We start from the raw sequence: 20,052 nt of genomic DNA on the forward strand, positions 1-20,052 counted from the left end.
TCAAGAAATGTGTATTTTCTAGTAGTGATACTTTGTGTTTAAGATGTTTAAAGTGAAAAAAATTCCCAACAAGTATGTTATGAGAAGATGGACCAAAGACGTGGTATCGAAAGATCTAAATAACACATTTGATTTAAATGTTGATGATAATGATGGGCATAAATGCCAAGGAGGTTGCGTATGAGATAATGCAGACCGGAGAGTATCCCTTGGTAATTTGATGAGAGATTTTGATCATCTAGTTATAGTCAGGGATCAGGGATCGGATGAGGGAGATGAAAGAAATGGTTGATGAACTTCGCATAACCAAGCCTATTGACCATAAGTTTGATATATATTCAAGGTTAATCGGTTACGAGAAAACGAACACATATGCTCCACCTATAGTCCGTGTGCCAACCGGTATTAGGAACAAAGGACGCGGTTCACATAAGCTGATCAAATAAAAAAAAGAATAGATGATTAGTCTAAAAGGCAAGAGAAGTCGGACATGCGGTGTTTGCAATACCAAAGGTCATGATATCTGAACTTGTTCAGTTTTAAGGGTCAAGCTAGTGCTACCAATAAGAAGGGGAAGAAAAGAAGAGTAGTTCAGTTAGAGACTGATCCTGGTTTAGTAGACGAAAGATGACGAAGAGGCAGAAACTGGTGAGGGAGAGGAAGAGTATGAGGAGGTTGACGAAGCCGATGATAGTGATTCTGAATGGGAAGAGCTTAACGACGGTGACGAGTGATTTTTGAACCACAATTGCATACATTTAAACATGGGTTTTTTCATGCCTTTTTTTAATAAACATTATGTGATCTGTGATCTTGACATTTAGCATGCGTGATTTTAATACCTTACTTGTGTGATTTAATATGTTTACCCTGCCAAGCATGATTAAGTATACCATCTCAACAGACCATTTTTACCCCGTGATAAAAAGCCATAACGTTTTCAATATGCAGATACGTTATTTTACTATATTAGACCTTAACCCCTCTTTAACATTTTGTATAAAAAGCCATAAGGTTTTCAATATGCATAAATATACAAGACTAACTCAAATGACCATTTAACCCCTCTTTAACATTTTGTATAACCTGTATTAACCCATGTTCACATCTATTTCAACCAAAAACATAAATTGTTTTTCCATAACTAACGTTTTTAAATTAACATGCGTGATAATATTTAACATGCCCTTTTCATAAAATAACGCCAAAACACCATACACACAGATGCCTGAAAAGGTATCAAAACATGTTAAAATTAAGCCTACATGATATTTCTAAATATATCCACATATCAGTTTCGATTGCCAAAAACCACCATAGTTGTAAGTTTTCAAAATACCAACATTATAACATCCCCAAAAATCAACAAAAAACGTTGATAAAACAGACATACCACCTACTTCGATGTGAATATCTTCCCAAGCTCCTTGTCACTGGTCTCCATCTTCTCTTGCACACTCTCCACTGCATCCTTCAGATGGAAAAATTTTAACAAAGCAACCAATCTTCAATTCTTGTCTTAATTCAGTTTAAAATCGCCCCACGTAAAGTTATATCGTCTAGTAGCGTCGGCTGCATATACTACAAAAAGGTAACATAGTCGTTTGTCACTAATAATCAACACTTTGAGGGGTTATACACCAGACATTGCCACTACTAAAGGGCATTGTAGATATTTGACCTGTGGTATCACATTTACTAAACCGATTTAATGTTTTGTGTGCAGTGTACAAGATATCAATGGTACTTACCGTCAAATGACGAAGATCAGCATGTTGAAGATTTGCACCCGTAAAATAGGCAAGACTCAAATCGGCACCCTACAACATTAAACCAAATATATATGAAAAGAAAGAGTCGTCTGAAATTGACATAAAGCTTAGATATTTAATAAACCTTTAGATTGGCTCCTTCCAAATTGGCTTCTCTGAAATTCGCATTTCTGAGAATAGCACCTGAAAAATTAGTATTTTTGAGGCACGCACAGCTCAAGTCAACATTCGACAAGTCACCCTACAACATTAAACAAAATATATATAAACAGAAAGAGCAGTCTGAAATTGTCATAAAGCTTAGATATTTAATAAACCTTTAAATTGGCTCCTTCCAAATTGGCTCCTTCCAAATTGGCTTCTCTGAAAATCGCATTTGTGAGAATAGCACCTGAAAAATTAATATTTTTGAGGCACGCACGGCTGAAGTCAACATTCGACAAGTCCTGCATAAGTTATAATGGGAAAAACAAGTTGAGTAAAACAAACATCTCCTTAGGTAGCGTCAATGTAATGAAATTGCAAATGGTATTTACGCAAGAATTGAAATTTGATTTGGAACTTGGATGTGGTCATTTCACATAATGGAATGGAATCTAGATGGAACTGGCATATAGATTTCGTTCCTTATTTTTTTGTTTAATTTCGATTTCTTCTTCTGTCAAAACAAACAATATAAGAAATGGAATCTACATTTTAATTCCATCCAAACTCAATTCCAATCACATGCAAATAATGTGTGTTTTTTATGTAAGCCAATTCAGTCTCCTTAGGGGTTGAAGACCTATAACTAATTATATGGCATACATAAAGTATCTTATAAAATTATCATGGCCAGGGCCATAGGGTGGGCGGGGAGGACCACCGGACAGGGCCCGATATTTCGAGGGGCACACTTTTGTATAAAAAACTCATATGTGTATGTAAAATATTTTTTTAAATAGGGTACACCCATACAAACACCAACATAGGCCCCTTTACAAAACTATTCTTATGGTTTAGATTAGGTATTAACCCCTTTGGCATTAGGTTTAGACCTTTAGTGAGCCCAATATCTAATTTCGTTAAGGCCCAAGGGCACATGTTTTCGAGCTCGAACAGGGTACACGAATTCCTAGGACCGGCCCTGAAAATTATGATACATGATTTGACGATTAATCTTGAGTCACATAATGCATATGACCGTACCAGGTTTGAAAGATCAAGCCCAGAGAGATTTACTCCTCTTAATTTGAGACAATATTTTGTCTTAGATTGCAGACATTTGATAATATCAGTGCGTGTTAAGTCAGCATCCATTTTTTCATCCACCTTCTTCTTATTCAATACCATATTTATCATTTCCACAAGTCCCTGAAATATAATGAAAAAATAAGACTTTGTAAATTGGATAAAAATGTATTTTTCTTATTCGAGACATCAACGATCAGTATCATACTTGAAGAGTTGATTACACCCCTACTTGCAGGTAACGTAGCGGAACGCACTAACAAAAATGACTTACAAGAAGCTGATAGTATTCTGCTTCCCGCAAAAGCTCTAAACGCTCCAAATCAAACAAGTTGGGAGCCACACCGTCCCTCAACCAATTTAAGATATGTCGAAAGTGTGTCCCATCCCTATCAACAAACACATACCCCTACAAAAACACAAAAGTCTTTGCATAACCAGTAACATAAGATCAACAATAGAAGAATGAAATGCATCTGATCTTTGCATACAAACATGTTGTTTACCAGTGGCAAACTCACCGTATCAGAGTCCTTGTGAACAGTGTGGCGACCACTGAACATGGCAGCAAGCATCGAATGAGGCTCCCTATGAGTTAGCGTATCAACAGTTGTGCAAAATATGCTTCCACCTGTGTCAGAAACAATACTAAATTAAAAAAAAAAAAAAACATCTAATACGCGTAGATATATTGGGGTATATCGTATTGTCGATTGTGTCTGGTTGGCAAGTTTAATAATTGAACCTAAACCCAAACCTGACCTATATATTTATTTGTATCCTACGGTGTCACAAATACTTAAAATTGGGTCATGTTATTTAAGTTCCTAGTCCACTTAGTAGCAATTTAAGAAACCAATAACTCAACCTCAAACAAACAATTTTGTAATCAACGTCTTTTTCATTATTTTTGCTTCCTTATCTTTCATTCCCAATCAACAAACTCGGTTATATATATTTAGTTCGAGAGTAATAAAGCCAACTGAAAATAAAGAAAGATTAAAAATCAAAATGTTTGACTTTAAACTTTCAAAACTTTTCATCATTAAGGAGTCCCTCTCTTACACACACCCAATCAGCACGTGTCACGTCAACTCCCCGTTAAGTCCCCATTTTGCACTCAAACGTTGGCATCACTCCACTCACACAATTATTTTTTTATAAAAAAGAATAAAAAAATATGATTGGTTTTAAAAAAAGTGGACCCACATTAACAACCAATCACCCCCTCTCTCATCCCTCTCTCTCATGCGGTAACCTCTCACCGATCCCCCACCCCGCTTCCCCTCCCCGCGTTGATGGCGGCGGTGTTCCCGCTCGGGGACTACACTCACCGCATGTGCCCCGTGCACCCTAATCAAATGAAGAAATGTAACTGGAAACCAAATGAACCGGTCCTTTCAGAGCCAAAAACTACAAGTAAATACGAAAATGAAAAGCAAGAGATGTGATATTATGACCTATATTGAGTCGAACAATCGAAGAACATGTGTCGGTATTCATTGTCATCTTCCTCGTGAGATGTTCCAATTTCAAAGTGCAACGGATGAAGATGAACAAGCATTATATATATCTGCTAAAACCCTGAAAAATGCTTAAAAGTTTATCTAAATGCCCCCTTTTACTTTCGTTTGCTTATCTAAATGCCCCTTATACTTTTCTTTTTTGAACATTCCTTTTATCACTTTAGTCTGGCCATATGACTTAAAGAATCAGCTTTTATAACAAACTAATTACGTTAACGAAAACTAAACTATATAATTATTGTTAAATTTAATAATCTGATTATTTAATATGGTTTCAAAGTCATCATGTATGGTTCAACTTATGATTCCAAAGTCCAAACCGGTCATTTTGCTTGTTTAGTGTGTTTATGTGTGTTTGGCTCGCGTGATTAAGAATGTTCAACTTTTTTTTTGTTAGACATGACGTCTAAACTAAACTACGTGCTTATTCTTAGGTTACCTAGCCAGACAGGCGGTACGGTCTTTTTGGATATAATTACAATGCTTCAGTTGTCTTCCAAATCGAGCTTCTTAAATGTTTTCATGATATAAACTTCATATTTTTATCTGAAATCACTATATATTTACAAACTCATCAAAACTTTACACAAAATGTGGTGTGTACATAATAAAACTACTAGATGTAACTTGTAATTTCCATTGAAGTTAAAGGGTTAATAGGAAGTGTGATTTAAAATTAACCACCTTTCTCACAAGATTCATAAAACCGCTGAACTTCCGTCGCCGACTGACTTTTCATACCCCCTCCGCCATTAATACACCATGCGTTATTAACCGCTGACCTACTCGATATCAGCTCGAGAAAAATCTTAAAACGAGTCGAGCCTTATCGAGCCCGAGCTGAGTTTGAGCCTAAAATAAAGCTCGTTTGTTTATCGAGCCCGAGCTCGAGCCTCGCATGTGAAGCTCGTTAGGCTCGTCGAGCCTTAGTGTAAACGAGTCGAGCCGAGCTTATTTAAACTTGTTTACAAGCCGACCTCGAACCTAAAAATAAGTTTATTTAGTAAACGAGCCCGAGCTTCACTTATCGAGCTCGTGAGTCTAAAAAGTCTATTATTTATATTATTTTTATTTAATATATTAATTAATAGATAATAAACGAGCCGAGCTCGAGCTTGAGAAAATACTAACGAGCTGAGCTCGGTTGAGCTTTGAAAACAAAGCTCGAATCGAGCCGAGCTCGAGCCTGGTCGAGCTCGGGCTCGGCTCGTTTGCACCCCTAATAATAATTCTAACAAACTAATCTATATTTATATCTATACTACCTTATTAAGAGAACTAAGATTACTACCCTTTTGGTAATTTACATTGTGTACACATCTTCAAGTAACATGTACAAGAGAGCTAAACTATTTTAGAGGAGGTAAACTTGCCCATTATCCAAAAATTTAAGACATTTTAGGGGTATTTTAGTAATTTTGACACCTTTATAACCTATAATGTTAAGGTAACATGTGAAGAGTCTAACTTAATTCCACAAATTAGAAAAATTAGAATGAATTTTCATAACACAAAAGTATGTCTCCAAAATTAATGTTATAGTTAACGATGATATATAAATTAATATCTTCTTGATTTGTTAGTAATTATTATCTAACCTCTCAAGTGATAACCGACCTGTCTTAAATAGCTATTATTTGAGTAGTAAAAAATTAAGGAATAATGGATTTTAATAATCCTAACTATTAGCTGTTGGCCGGAAACGGTCCCAACTTTAAAAATAACCAAGGATGGTCCCACATTTTCACATATTGTAAATCAGTGGACCTTTACTAACAAAACCTTAATTAATTCTTTTTGTCCCGTTTTCCTTTTCTATCAGCAAAGGTCCATTGGTTTACAATATGTGAAAAGGTGGGACCACTACTGGTTATTTTTAAAGTTGGGACTGTTGCCGGCCAACAGCTAATAGTTGAGATTATTAAAATCCATTATTCCAAAAATTAATAATTAAATTGCCAAACGTTATTGATCAACCACTATTGCATTAATCGGCAAAAGGGGTCTTCACAACCTTCAGATTCCTTACCTCAAAACCCTTTGGTACTCTTTCATAATTGACTCATTCTATTCTGAGACATCAGCAAATAGCCATCACCATCGATTTGCCTACAATTAACATCGTCACCTCCCTCTCTCTTTCCGTTATACCACAGTCGCAAAGCTACCTCGCCGCACATCGGTTTGAATCGTAATCAGTTGCCGCCAACCAAGGTCTATGGATTATGTTGGGTGACTTTAATTCCGTTAGGTGCATAGATCGAGGAAAGGAAAAATACAAAGTTCTAGTGCACAAGATTTTAATAACTTTATTGATAATAATGAACTACAGGAATCTGTCATGGGGGGCAAAAACTACACTTTCTTGGCAGGTAATGGGAAGGGTCAAAAGCTCAGCAAAATTGATCCTCTGCTAGTTTGCCAAGAGTTTTTAAACAAGTGGCTTGAAGCGTGTTTAAGGGCTTTGCCGAGACTATACTCTGATCACACCTTGTTGATTTTGATTCTAGACGACTCCAACCTTTCAATGGTTTAACTCGTGGCTTGGTATCGATGGTTGTATCGAGGTGGTTAGAAAAGCTTTTCTTGGTTGTCAATTCTCTGGAGATCCTGATCTAGTTTTATCCAGGAAACTGAAGGTTGTGAAGGAGGCTTTGGTTAAGTGGCAGAAAGATTGGAGTATTAAAGAGGGTCAGGAGGTCGAAAGTTACAGAATAGAGTTAGAAAATTTGGAAATGACCATGGAGGATAGGGATCTGGACGAGGAAGAATTTTGGGTGTGGACTGAATGTAAAGAAGGATTGAGGGTTCGGAGCATCGAAAGGATGAGGATCTAAAACAAAAGTCGCGGGTCAAATGGGCTATGCACGGGGATGACAACTCTCGTTTCTTTCATGGTTATATAAATGGGGGGAAAGCTTCTAACTCCATTCTAGGGATAGAGGTGGATGGGAAGTGGGTTTCTAAACCAAGCCTAGTTAAAAAGAAGGTTTTCAGACATTTTCGAGATCCCTTCACTGAGCAGTTCAAGGTTAGACCTATGTTTGTGATTGATGGGCTCAAGAAGATAGAGGAGGGGTATGTTGATAGTCTTGTGGCTGCCTTTTCAGAGGAGGAAATTAAGGAAGCCGTGTTCCAATGTGGTGCTGACAAAGCACCGGGGCCTGGTGGCTTTAACTTCAGGTTCGTTATGAAGTTTTGGGAGCATCTTGAGGATGATTTTGTGAAGATTATGGGTAGGTTTTACAATTTTGGGATGATCTCTAAGGGATGCAGTTCGTCCTTTATAACGTTAATCCCAAAATCTAAAACTCCCTCGGGTTTGAAGGATTATAAGCCGATTACTTTGATTGGTATTATAAGTAAAATTGTTTCGAAAGTCTTGGCTACTCGGTTGAAACGAGTGATGGGTATGATTATCTCTGAGTCTCAATCCGCTTTTTTAAAGGGTCGATATATTCTTGACGGGACGCTGATCACTGTTAACGAGATTCTGGCATGGTTGAAAAAGAAACATCAGAAGCTTTCCTCTTGAAAATAGATTTTGAAAAGGCGTACGACAACATGCATTGGGAGTTTCTTCTCTCAATTCTGAGATAGATGGGTTTTCCGGATCGTTAGGTTAGGTGGATTAAAGGGGTTTTTGTGTCTTCAAGGTCGGCGGTTTTGGTTAACGGGTCCCCCACCTTTGAATTTAATTGTGGTAAGGGTCTTCGTCAAGGAGACCCGCTATCGCCTTTCTTATTTCTTTTTGTTATGGAGGTTTTATCTTGTGTTCTTGATAAAACGGTGAGCGTGGGAAAGTTACACGGGATCAAGATTGGGAATGGTAACGTGGCTTTATCTCATCTTTTCTACGTTGATGACGCGTTGATCATGGGGGAGTGGAATAGAAACAATCTAGAGAGTACGGCTCGGGTTTTAAGGTGTTTTATCTTTGCTCGGGACTTAAAATAAATATTCACAAATCCAACTTGTTTGGGGTTGGGGTGAGTGGTAAGGAAGTGGAGGATTTAGCGGATGTTTTGGGATGCAAAAGCGGGATGTTTCCTTTCTATTATTTGGGTATTCGTGTAGGCGCTAATATGAATAGGGAACTACATTGGCACCAAGTTATAGATATGGTGGGAAGTCGTCTTAGTCGTTGGAAAGCCAATACCCTTTCAATCGGGGGCAGGGTGACACTTATTAAGACGGTGTTGGAAAGCTTTGTCATACCCCCAAAATCCACACGCGGAGTATCACCGCTTGGGAGCGTGACTGGCCAGGATCAAGCCACCAATCATATAGAACAATGTAAAAAGTAAAAGTAATTGTATTTAAACCAAACCAATGCATATGAAAGGTGTTTCAAAACACATGTATAATAACAAAGTTTAGCGGAAGCAATTGAGTAAAAGCCCAATGTAAATAAAGTATGTAACGTCATAGTGTTTAATCAAAACATCACGATCCTTGTCCACAACGACCGCGCCTCCCCATGCAAGCTCCATGCATACCTAACGACCTGCAAGGCATGTAACAGAGAGTCAACAACTAGTTGAGCGAGTTCACAGAAAGTAAATGCATAATAGTAAGTTCGTTTGTAACGTGTGGCTCTACTGGGCCGCTAGTATGTTCTATTGGTGGGGGCTTCCCATGTTGCATATACACTAGACTATTTGAACCATAAGTGTTCTTCTTAACCTGAGAATAGTAGTACGTACAAGGTTTACGTAGGATTTACGTAAGTGTCCTTCACAAACCGAGGACAGGGGTACGTGGGGGTTTACGTAGGTTTTTACGTAAGTGCCTGACACAACCGAGGTAGTAGTGAGTATAAGTTCACGTAGGTTTTACGTGAGTGTCCTTCGCAACCTGAGGACAGTGATGAGTACAAGTATACGTAGGTTTTACGTATGTGTCCTGCACAACCGAGGACGATGGTAGGTAATCTAGTAACAGTGTAAGTACAAATCTATTCCATCTCATTCCTTCAATCCCATTCCCAAGCCCTGGGAATCCCATGCCTTAGTAAAAGTGTGAACTCACCTTGGTTTGCTCGGTATGTTATACTATGTGCTCACAAGAAATCAGTCAAGTCCTATAGTTATGCATGTATACCCAATCAGTTAAGCTCGCATGAATTCGCATACAATATATGTCACGAAGTGTTTAAGCGATCATTGCCATGTAGCACATAACAGTTATTTCACGTTCATCAAACTATACATCATACGACAGAGTAAATCAGAACTATTAGGGTTATCGCACATACTGAGCTTACATACATGGTTAACATAACTCAATTACATACTTAACATATCTGACATACATAACAGAACACATAGTTAACACTTAACAGTTAGCAGGGTAAATCACTTAACAGACAACGAAACTCGGGCCAACATGTAATCAAATTCGGACAAATGTTATCCCTTGCCAAAAAGTCGGACTAACATCCCCTATACATGAAAACTCGGACCAAGGGGGTTCCCCCCTTTAAAACTCGGACATGGGTTATCCCCCCACAAAACTCGGACAAGGGGCTTGCCCCTTTAAAACTCGGACCCCTTGTGCCTTTCAAAAAGGTTGGACCCCATCCCCCTTAAAAGTCTGCCTCCTTGTCCCTGGTTAAAAATTCGGACTCCTTCACCCTTTACAAAGTCGGACCAGATCATGCTTATAAAACTCAGACATGTTTCATTAATAAAGTTCGGACCACAAGTATTTCCAAAACTCAGATCTTTGTGACTTCACAAAAACCCTGACATAATCTACGGACTAACAACATGCGTATTAACCAAGCTCAATATAACAGTTACGTTCTCACGATCAAGAAAACCCTAATTTCATACTTTCACAGTGCAGAAATCAAATCAACAATCAACCATTCTATCATAACAGGCATCTTAACATTCAGCAAATGATTACACAACAATCATATTCATTTCTCAATAATCAGAATAAATCAATAAGCACAGAACTATCATATGAAGAACTAGGGTTTTAGCATGAATCAATCAATCAACGATTAACAACAAACAGTCATAAAACGATTACCTTGGATTGATTCTAGATGGAATAAAAGATCAAGATTGATGCAAGAGAACTTGTGCCAATGAGAAAGAAGATGATTGCAAGAGAGGGTTGTAGAGAAGTCTTGAAGATACGTATGATGGTTTGTGAGATGATTAGTGAATGATTAGGGAGGAGGTTAGGGTTAAGGGTGATTAAAATTTCACTAACTACTCTGCACACCCCTAAGTATCACCTTTTACATAAAGCACACCCATCACAACATAATTTACAGTTTCACCACCAAATTCATGTAGTTGTCAAATCTTTCATAAAATAACACATAACCTTGCAATATTCATAATACACTTTATCGAGCCACAACGTATACAGTTACAATGCAAACAAATTGTGCAGGTAAGTACTAAACAGACAGTGAACGCGTAATAAATGCGAAGAATGAAATCTTGGAAACTCGAGTTGTCACATTATCCCAACTTGAAAGAAATTTCGTCCCGAAATTTAGCATGCGGTCACTGAGGAAGCTAGGTAAGTTGTGTCGTTTACTGGTTTTCCTGGGGTGTCACATCATCCCCCCGTTGATTTGGAATTTCGTCCCGAAATTCTGCAGTAGTAGCTTCAGCCTCAGTAGTGGTTGCACGGTTTTCGAATAACTGAGGATACTTGAGTTCCATTTGATCTTCTCGTTCCCAGGTGTATTCTGGGCCACGACGGGAGTTCCAACGAACTCGTACAAGAGGTATTCTAGTGTTCTTGAGGACCTTGACATCCCGGTCCGTGATTTCAACTGGTTCCTCGAGGAACTGCAACCGCTCGTCGATAGTGAGTTCCTTAAAAGGAACTATGAGGGTCTCATCTGACAGGCATTTCTTCAGATTCGACACATGGAAAACATTGTGAACTGCACCGAGTTCAGCTAGTAAATTTAGTCTGTAGGCTACTTTGCCTATTCTTTCAGTGATTTCGTACGGTCCAACATACCGCGGATTGAGCTTGCCTCGTTTACCAAAACGAACCACACTCTTCCAGGGTGAGACTTTGAGTAGCACTCGATCCCCAACTTGGAACTCGAGCGGTTTTCTGCGTTTATCAGCGTAGCTTTTCTGGCGATCACGAGCTGCCGCCATGCGTTGTCGTATCTGTGCAATTCGTTCAGTAGCATCAACTACCATTTCTGGACCTGTGATCTGACTATCCCCCACCTCTGCCCAACAGAGAGGTGACCGGCATTTACGTCCGTACAATGCCTCGAATGGAGCGGCTTGAATGCTGGTGTGGTAACTGTTATTGTACGAAAACTCCACTAAAGGGAGGTGCTTTTCCCAGCTGTTGCCAAAATCGATAACACATGCCCGAAGCATGTCTTCTAAGGTTTGAATCGTGCGCTCAGACTGCCCATCCGTATGAGGGTGATAAGCTGTGCTCATATCTAACCGAGAGCCAAAAGATTTATGCATTGCTTGCCACAGTTCTGAAGTGAATTGTGCATCCCGATCCGAAATAATGGAGGTTGGCACTCCGTGCCTTGAAACAACTTCCTTAAGATATATGTCTGCGAGAGTGGAAAACTTATCCGTTTCCTTAATAGCTAGGAAGTGAGCAGACTTTGTGAGTCGATCCACGATCACCCAAATGGTATCATTCCCACGCTGGGATCTAGGCAGGCCAGTAACAAAATCCATGGAAATTTCCTCCCATTTCCACTGCGGTATCTTAGGTTGCTGAAGTAGGCCTGATGGTTTCTGATATTCAACTTTGACCCTTGCATAGGTCAAACATTTGCTGACGTACGTTGCGATGAGGGCTTTCATGCTTGGCCACCAATACGTTGTTTTAAGATCGTGGTACATCCTATCTGAACCTGGATGTACCGAGTAGCGTGACTTGTGCGCTTCATCCATCACAAGTTCTCGTAAACCGCCATATAGTGGGACCCAAATACGCCCCGTTACATAGTAGGCGCCGTCTTCCTTTTGTTCTAATCGCTGCCTTGAACCGCGTAAGGCTTCAGCCTTGACATTTTCTGGTTTCAATGCTTCCACCTGAACATCTCGTATCTGAGCAGGAAGACTAGACTGTATAGTAAGCTGCAAGGCTCGTACACGCCTAGGTGTAGTATCTTTCCGACTGAGGGCATCAACCACAACATTGGCTTTGCCTGGATGGTACTTGATGGCACATTCGTAATCATTCAGCAGCTCGACCCATCGTCGTTGACGCATGTTCAATTCCTTCTGCTTGAAGATATGCTCGAGACTCCTGTGATCGGTGTAGATATTGCACTTGGTACCGTACAGGTAGTGTCGCCATATCTTGAGCGCGAAAACAACAGCTCCCAGCTCTAAATCGTGCGTCGTGTAGTTTCGTTCATGAACCTTGAGTTGACGCGAAGCATAAGCAATAACTTTATCACGCTGCATCAATACACAACCAAGCCCCTGTATCGATGCGTCACAATAGACCACAAAATCGTCTGTGCCCTCTGGCAATGAGAGAATAGGTGCGCTGCATAGCCTATCCTTCATATAACACCCCGTATTTTCCAAATGTCAAAGTCAAAGTCAAATGTTGACTGTTATTGGAATTAAGGTTAATTTAATTTTTATTTTTGTATTATGTTGAGTAAGTGTTGTATAACCAAATTAATCGATCGATAACCTAACTGCGAACCGACGATCGACTGTGAATAATAGGAAGTAACAATGCGATAAAGTTAATCAATCAATAATCAAGCTAATCGAATCAATCATCGAGCTCGAATACGGAAATTTTGGTACTTTTATACGTGTGTGTGTGCCTTACGTGTTACTTGTGCATGTTTATTTTACGTCGTTATGTGTGGTGAATCAATCAAATCAAATCGAAACTCGAAGGATAATCGAACTCAATCGAAATCGAACCCGAATTGTGAAGTAAGGATGCTTATATGTTAGATATAGTGGTTAGGATTAAAAGTAATTTGGCTTAGAACTCTATCATACTCAAATCATCGTTCATCGGAATCGAAATATCAAAAATCGTCGTGAAATTCTCAAAAAGGAACATCCTGATCGAACAGGACCTCCGATCGAACAGGCTAGCCGATCGAACTGGCTGTTCGATCGAGCAGCCCATTCGACCAAGAATCCTGTTCGAACGGTTGGGCCTTTCCTCTTTTGGAAGCCTATAAATAGGGCTGTCATTGTCATCTTTACCACTTTTGGAAAGCTCTGACCGACCAGCCCATTGTTCTTCACTATTTCTCAGATTTCTCTCCGATCCGGTAAGTTTTCACTCTAAATCTTGTACGTTCTTGTTCATTTGACGATTCTACACCTTTCTATCTTTCAAAACTTGGATTCCAACCGTGAAATCACCAAGATCTAGGTGTTCTTGGGTGATGTCATCATGGTGTTCTTCAAGAACATCAAGTCTTGGCATCATTCCATCACGATTAGCTTAGATCTAACCGATTTCCACATAAACAACCTAAAATCTACCAAAGATCTTAACATTTCACGGTGGAAAAGGATTGAAAGACGAATTTTCAACTATCTTTCAACTCTTTTACACTCAACCGGTGAAAACGGAGCTTGAACCAACTTACAAATCATCCTAAACAAACACATGGTTCAAGATTCGGATTCTACCTACGAGGTTCACCGATTCCAGGTTAAACGTTAAGCTAAGGTCCCAAACCGTTCACTGACCGGACTTGGGTGATTCCTGCCCGAACCAGTGAACCAAGTAAGGACTTAGGCTTTTATGGTGCAACTCGTTATCAAACTACCTCAAAATCACATCAAGTTAACCAGAACAACCAAGTGTTAGAAGATAGGCTAACCAGGTCAGAAATGCTGGCCGAACGGTTAGGCTGTTCAACCGAACAGCCCAACCGAACGGATTACCCAGCCGATCGACCGGGCCAGCCGATCGGCTAACACATGGACCCACAATTTCACAAAGTGTAGTATTGACGAAGTGATGTTCGATCGATTACGCCACTCGATTGTAACATTACTCATCGAATCATGAGATATTACACTTCAACACTTAGCCTTTTCGAAACATTGGAATGTCACCCGATCGAGCATGCCACCCGATCGAGTGGCACATTGCCAATTTGATAACACTGAAGATGCTAACTGATCGGTTGGGCTAACCGATCGAACAGTCCGTTCGATCGGCCAACTTGAAAGGTAATGCTGCAAAAACTTCAAAAGTTCAAACCATCATACACAAACACATCCTTTCCTAAAGGAAGAAACAATCCACTCGAAAGGACCAGCCGATCGAGCCTGCCGGCCGATCGAATGGGAATGTTCAAACGGACTTTCAAGCCGAACGAATAGCCCGTCCGATCGAGCCAGTTGTCCGATCGAACGGCCCAATCGATCCATTATCACTTGTTTGCATTTCCGCGTTACTCATCGTTATACTATCGAACTATTCAGGCTAACTTACTGTCAGCGCTCCCTTCAATCCATACCAAATCACAGTGAGTATACTCGATCCCTTTTTGCTTTTAGCACTTTTGGGTGTTACATACGTTATCTATCAAATCACAATCAAACACAAACTATTTGAACGCTAACCTAATCGCATGTGCTACTTGACTAAATGATTGCTGTTTATTATGTTTACACGTGGAGTGCTATCTACCTGCTTTAGCAACATAGTACTATAGTTTGGACTCAGCACCCGTTCACACGGGGGTTGCTAAGGACAATTACTTGCATGGATTACGGTGGTAATCATGTATTGCGAACTGTCTCGGACAGTCAACCCGCAGTCGTTGGTACCGGTGGTCCCATGTTGATAATTTACATGCATCGTTTTCCTCTGTGTACGTGCCTGGTTATGCGTAAACTATTTGAACTCTATATGCTAGTATCAAACTTGTGTACTCACCTTTACATTATATGTATTGACTTTATTTTAACGCATGTGACAGGTGTTTAAGGTGTTAGCTTGCTAGGGAAGCGAGACATAAATAAGTTTCTAGGAATCCTCAACAGATAGTTGTCGGCCCTGAACAAGCTCCTGGGTCATGGTTATCTGTAGTTCTTGTCCACAGGCACTATAGCCAGGGGAGTCAACAGAATAGGGGTCTTAGAAACATCGAACAATATTTTATTTAGTTTGTAATAATTAAATCTGAGTTGTCGGAACATGATTTATTGCCTAGATGCTTTCTGTAATAACTTGTTATTTATTTGGGATACGGTATGGGACGTATCATTTAAACTGAATTTGTATGATAGTTGTTGTGGAAACTTCTGGACAATCTGTTTCGCTCAGTGCCGCGCCCCGATGATTCCGCCATGGGTTGGGGTGTGACAGATTGGTATCAGAGCCATAACTATAGGGAATTAGGTTAGACACGACCTAGTCCGGGTCGCTGTCTTAGAGACCTAGACTATAGCTAAGAACCAAAAGACCAAATTGATGTGCTTATTCATGTTATTTTTGCTATCGCTACACTCGGATTCCACTCAAGGTCAGCAATTTAGATAGGAATAGGTGTGAAAACCGCAAACTCCTGGCTAAGTTGTTTGACCCATGCCGATTATTTATGTGTATCTCATTATTTTCACCAGCAAACGGGGAGAATTATACCAAATCAGGGCTGAAACCCGCATTTTGATGCAAATTTTCTCCGAAGTTTTCTTAAAACAAGGAAGAAATTGCTAAGATAGGGGTGAAACCCTAACCTTGGCGATTGTTCCGAGCAATATTTTATCTCGCCAAGACATTTGACGGACTCCAACGACCTGAAGCACGAGTATGACCTAGGAAATGCGTGCATAATGCCCGAGAACTGAGGCAGAAACACGACTCCTAGAGTCGAAAGTGACGACAAGTCCACTGTGAATAGTTGAATGGCCTTGGTTAGTCAATGTCTAGTAGCCGCAGACGATCTATCTCTTGATTTTATGTGTTACCTCGCTGATTTTATGTGTTTTTGCCTGTTTACGTGTTTATATTTCTGTTGGTTGTTCGATTTTGTTATCAATCCGCACGACTTGTAATGCTATCCTATCTCGAACTCGGTTTCCAGTTGACGCAATCTAGACGATATTATTATGCTATGCTATACGACTAAGTAGGCCATACCACACTATGCTATGATGTACGCGATCGCTATATTCGAAACTTAGTGGTAGTCAGGAAGCGGAGTGTGCTACTGTGTTATGTTAGGAGAGTTGTGTGACACTAACTACCTCTGTGCTAAATGCGTATATGTTTAGGTGTTCTGTGCTCTACTTGCTTACGTGCTTCTGTGCTGATGTGCATTCTGTGTTTGGTGCCTATTTGTTATGTGTTATATGTTACGGCGTGATTCTAAGCTTTAGAAATCTAGACGTGTGAGGTGAGATTCGATTTCGTTGTGTTGAGCCCTGTGGCGATGTCTATTGCAGACCATGTCGTCATCATCTATGTCTCGCCAACGTCTTACCCGTCAGGAGAAGAGAGACCGACGTCTTGCTGCGATCATCTCCAAAACTATAGCGAAAGCTGTAAGTGACGTGTACGAGAACGCAAGCAAATCGTCCGAGGAATCTCGAGCTGATGTCCCCAAAGATTCCAACAAGACTGCTTTTAGCTTTTAGCTTTAAGCAATTCAAAGCGTGTGGGCCAAAAGAGTTCACCGGTGAGGATGGCCCTACAGCCATGTTTCATTGGTTCGACTCGGTGGAAGTCACCCTCCGACAAAGCGGATGCCCCGAACACCTCCGTACTCTCAACGCTACTGGCGTCTTCCAGTCTCGTGCTTTGGACTGGTGGACCGCAGAGCGAAACAAGCGCGGGAACGACGCAGCATACGAGCTGACGTGGGAGGAAATGAAAGCCATCATGATCGACGAGTTCTGTCCTCCCCACGAACGCCAAAAGCTGGAGGATGAATTTTGGGTTATCAAGCAGAAGGAAGGATACAATGCTGGTCTCACCGCTCGCTTCAAGCAGTTGAGCATCATCTGCCCCGACCAGGTCAAGACTCCGGATATGACCATCAAGAAATACATCCGCGCTCTTCCAGACTGTGTAGCGGATTTTGTTCACGCCTCCAAGCCAGCAACGATCGAGGAAACCTATCTGCTAGCCGCTGAGATTAATGACAAGCGGGTAAAGGCTGGTTTCTGGGATCAGCAAGCCAAGTCTCTGCATCAAGTCACCACAGCATCAACCGACAACACCACTGCTCAAACCTCCAAGTCTTCAAGAAGGAGGAAGAAGAGCAAGAGTTGCGTTGCCGCAACCACTGTTGCTCCTCTCCAGTCTGTACCAGCTCAGCAGTAGCAACCACAGCGTTCAGCCCCAGTGATCAATGCACCGCCAGCAAAGCGTGCATATACCGGCCCCCATCCACTCTGCCCAACGTGTTCTTATCACCATCCAGTGGGTGTGGCTTGCCGATTCTGCGCACACTGCAACCTCTACGGGCATTTCACTGCGAGCTGTCGCTATGGTCCCCGTCAAGCTCAAGCTCAAGCTCAAGCCGCTGTCAACCAGGCTCTACTCCCTGCCCCACAAGGTCAACCAGCAGCTCAAGCCCCAGCTGCCAATGTTCGAACCTGCTTTGCATGTGGTGACCCTAACCACTTTGCAAACCGGTGCCCGAACAGGGTAGTCAAGCAAGAGACCCAACAGCCCCAGCAGCAACAACAACAGCAGCCTCAGCAACAACAGCAAGCAGCCCACGCCAGAACCTTCAACATCAATGCACGTCAGGCTCAAGCTGACAACAACGTGGTCAATGGTACGTTCCTTCTGAATGGTATACATGCATCATGTTTGTTTGATACTGGAGCCGATAACTGCTTTGTGTCATTTGAATTCGAGAAGCTCCTTAGTCGTAAGCGCTCTTATCTTTCGTCGCCATTCGAAGTCGAACTCGCTACTGGTAGAACCATCGCTATTAATTCTGTGCTCCGTGATTGCACTCTTGAACTCAACAATCACATTTTCCCCATCAACCTTATTCCGATGCAACTCGGAAGTTTCGACGTCATAGTAGGTATGGACTTTCTTCGCGGAAACCATGCTGAAGTTGTGTGCTTCGATAAGATGATTCGATTCGTGCTCGCCAGTGGTGATATTCTATGTGTCTATGGTGAAACTGCTACGAAAGGTCTCAAGCTCATGTCGTGTCTTCAAGCCAGCAAGTATCTCCGCAAGGAATATCGAGCCTTCTTGGCCAATATTGTAGTAGCAGACGAGGGAAAGAAAAAGAAAGTTGAAGTCAAAGACGTTCCAGTGGTCCGAGAGTTTCCTCAGGTGTTCCCTGATGATCTCCCTGGATTACCTCCAAGTCGTGATATCGACTTTCGAATCGACCTTATTCCTGGAGCTAACCCTGTTGCCAAAGCCCCTTACCGACTCGCTCCATCTGAAATGCGCGAACTTTCGAACCAACTCCAGGAACTACTCGAAAAAGGCTTTATTCGCCCGAGCACCTCTCCTTGGGGCGCGCCAGTCCTTTTCGTCAAAAAGAAGGATGGGTCATTCCAGATGTGCATCGACTATCGGGAGCTGAATAAGCTAACCATCAAGAACCGATACCCCTTACCCCGCATCGACGATTTGTTTGACCAACTGCTAGGTGCCCAGTGCTTCTCAAAGATCGATCTACGCTCAGGCTATCATCAGTTGCAGATTCAAGAGGAAGACATACCTAAAACCGCTTTTCGAACCCGTTACGGCCATTACGAATTCGTTGTTATGCCGTTTGGTTTGACAAACGCACCCGCGGTTTTCATGGATCTGATGAATCGCGTATGTAAGCCCTTCCTAGACCGTTTTGTCATCGTGTTCATCGACGATGTCTTGATCTATTCCAAGTCAAAGGCCGAACATGCGCAACATCTACGTTTGGTTCTCGAGTTACTTCAGGGGAATCAACTCTACGCCAAGTTCTCCAAGTGTGAATTTTGGTTGGAGGAGGTTCAATTTCTGGGTCACATCGTGAATAGTCAGGGTATACACGTCGATCCCGCGAAGATTGAAGCAGTCAAAGGGTGGATTACACCTAAGAACCCGTCCGAAGTTCGCTCTTTTCTCGGACTAGCGGGTTATTATCGACGATTTATCGAAGGATTCTCTAAAATCGCTGTGCCGCTTACCGCTCTTACTCATAAGGACAAGCCTTTTGTGTGGGGAACCGCGCAAGAGACTGCCTTTCAAACCCTTAAGCATATGTTGTGCAATGCACCGATTCTTACACTGCCCGACGGAAGCAACGACTTCGTTGTCTACTGTGATGCTTCAAACCTTGGTCTTGGTTGTGTCCTCATGCAACGAGACAAGGTTATAGCCTACGCATCTCGACAGCTCAAGATCCACGAGAAGAACTATACAACCCATGACCTCGAGCTAGGCGCAGTTGTCTTTGCATTAAAGATTTGGCGACACTACCTGTATAGTACCAAGTGTACGATCTTCACCGATCACAGGAGTTTACAACATATCTTTGACCAGAGGGAACTCAATATGCGTCAACGCCGATGGGTAGAACTCCTCAACGA

The 20,052-nt window shown here is 41.3% G+C and overlaps 1 protein-coding gene across 1 annotated transcript; it reads right to left on the reverse strand.

Moving 5' to 3' along the window:
- Positions 1 to 1,041: 1,041 nt before the first annotated feature.
- On the reverse strand, positions 1,042 to 4,505 carry LOC110888805 (FH protein interacting protein FIP2). The gene is made up of 9 exons (XM_022136312.1): positions 4,463 to 4,505; positions 3,524 to 3,633; positions 3,277 to 3,411; positions 2,961 to 3,125; positions 2,090 to 2,218; positions 1,897 to 2,013; positions 1,752 to 1,820; positions 1,401 to 1,471; positions 1,042 to 1,108 (listed from the first exon to the last, which is right to left on the reverse strand). The coding sequence occupies exons 1-9, from the start codon at positions 4,503 to 4,505 to the stop codon at positions 1,042 to 1,044; spliced, it is 906 nt and encodes a 301-aa protein (XP_021992004.1).
- Positions 4,506 to 20,052: the final 15,547 nt, after the last annotated feature.

The sequence above is a fragment of the Helianthus annuus genome, chromosome 11, assembly GCF_002127325.2.
Source record: "Helianthus annuus cultivar XRQ/B chromosome 11, HanXRQr2.0-SUNRISE, whole genome shotgun sequence".
Lineage (NCBI taxonomy): Eukaryota > Viridiplantae > Streptophyta > Magnoliopsida > Asterales > Asteraceae > Helianthus > Helianthus annuus.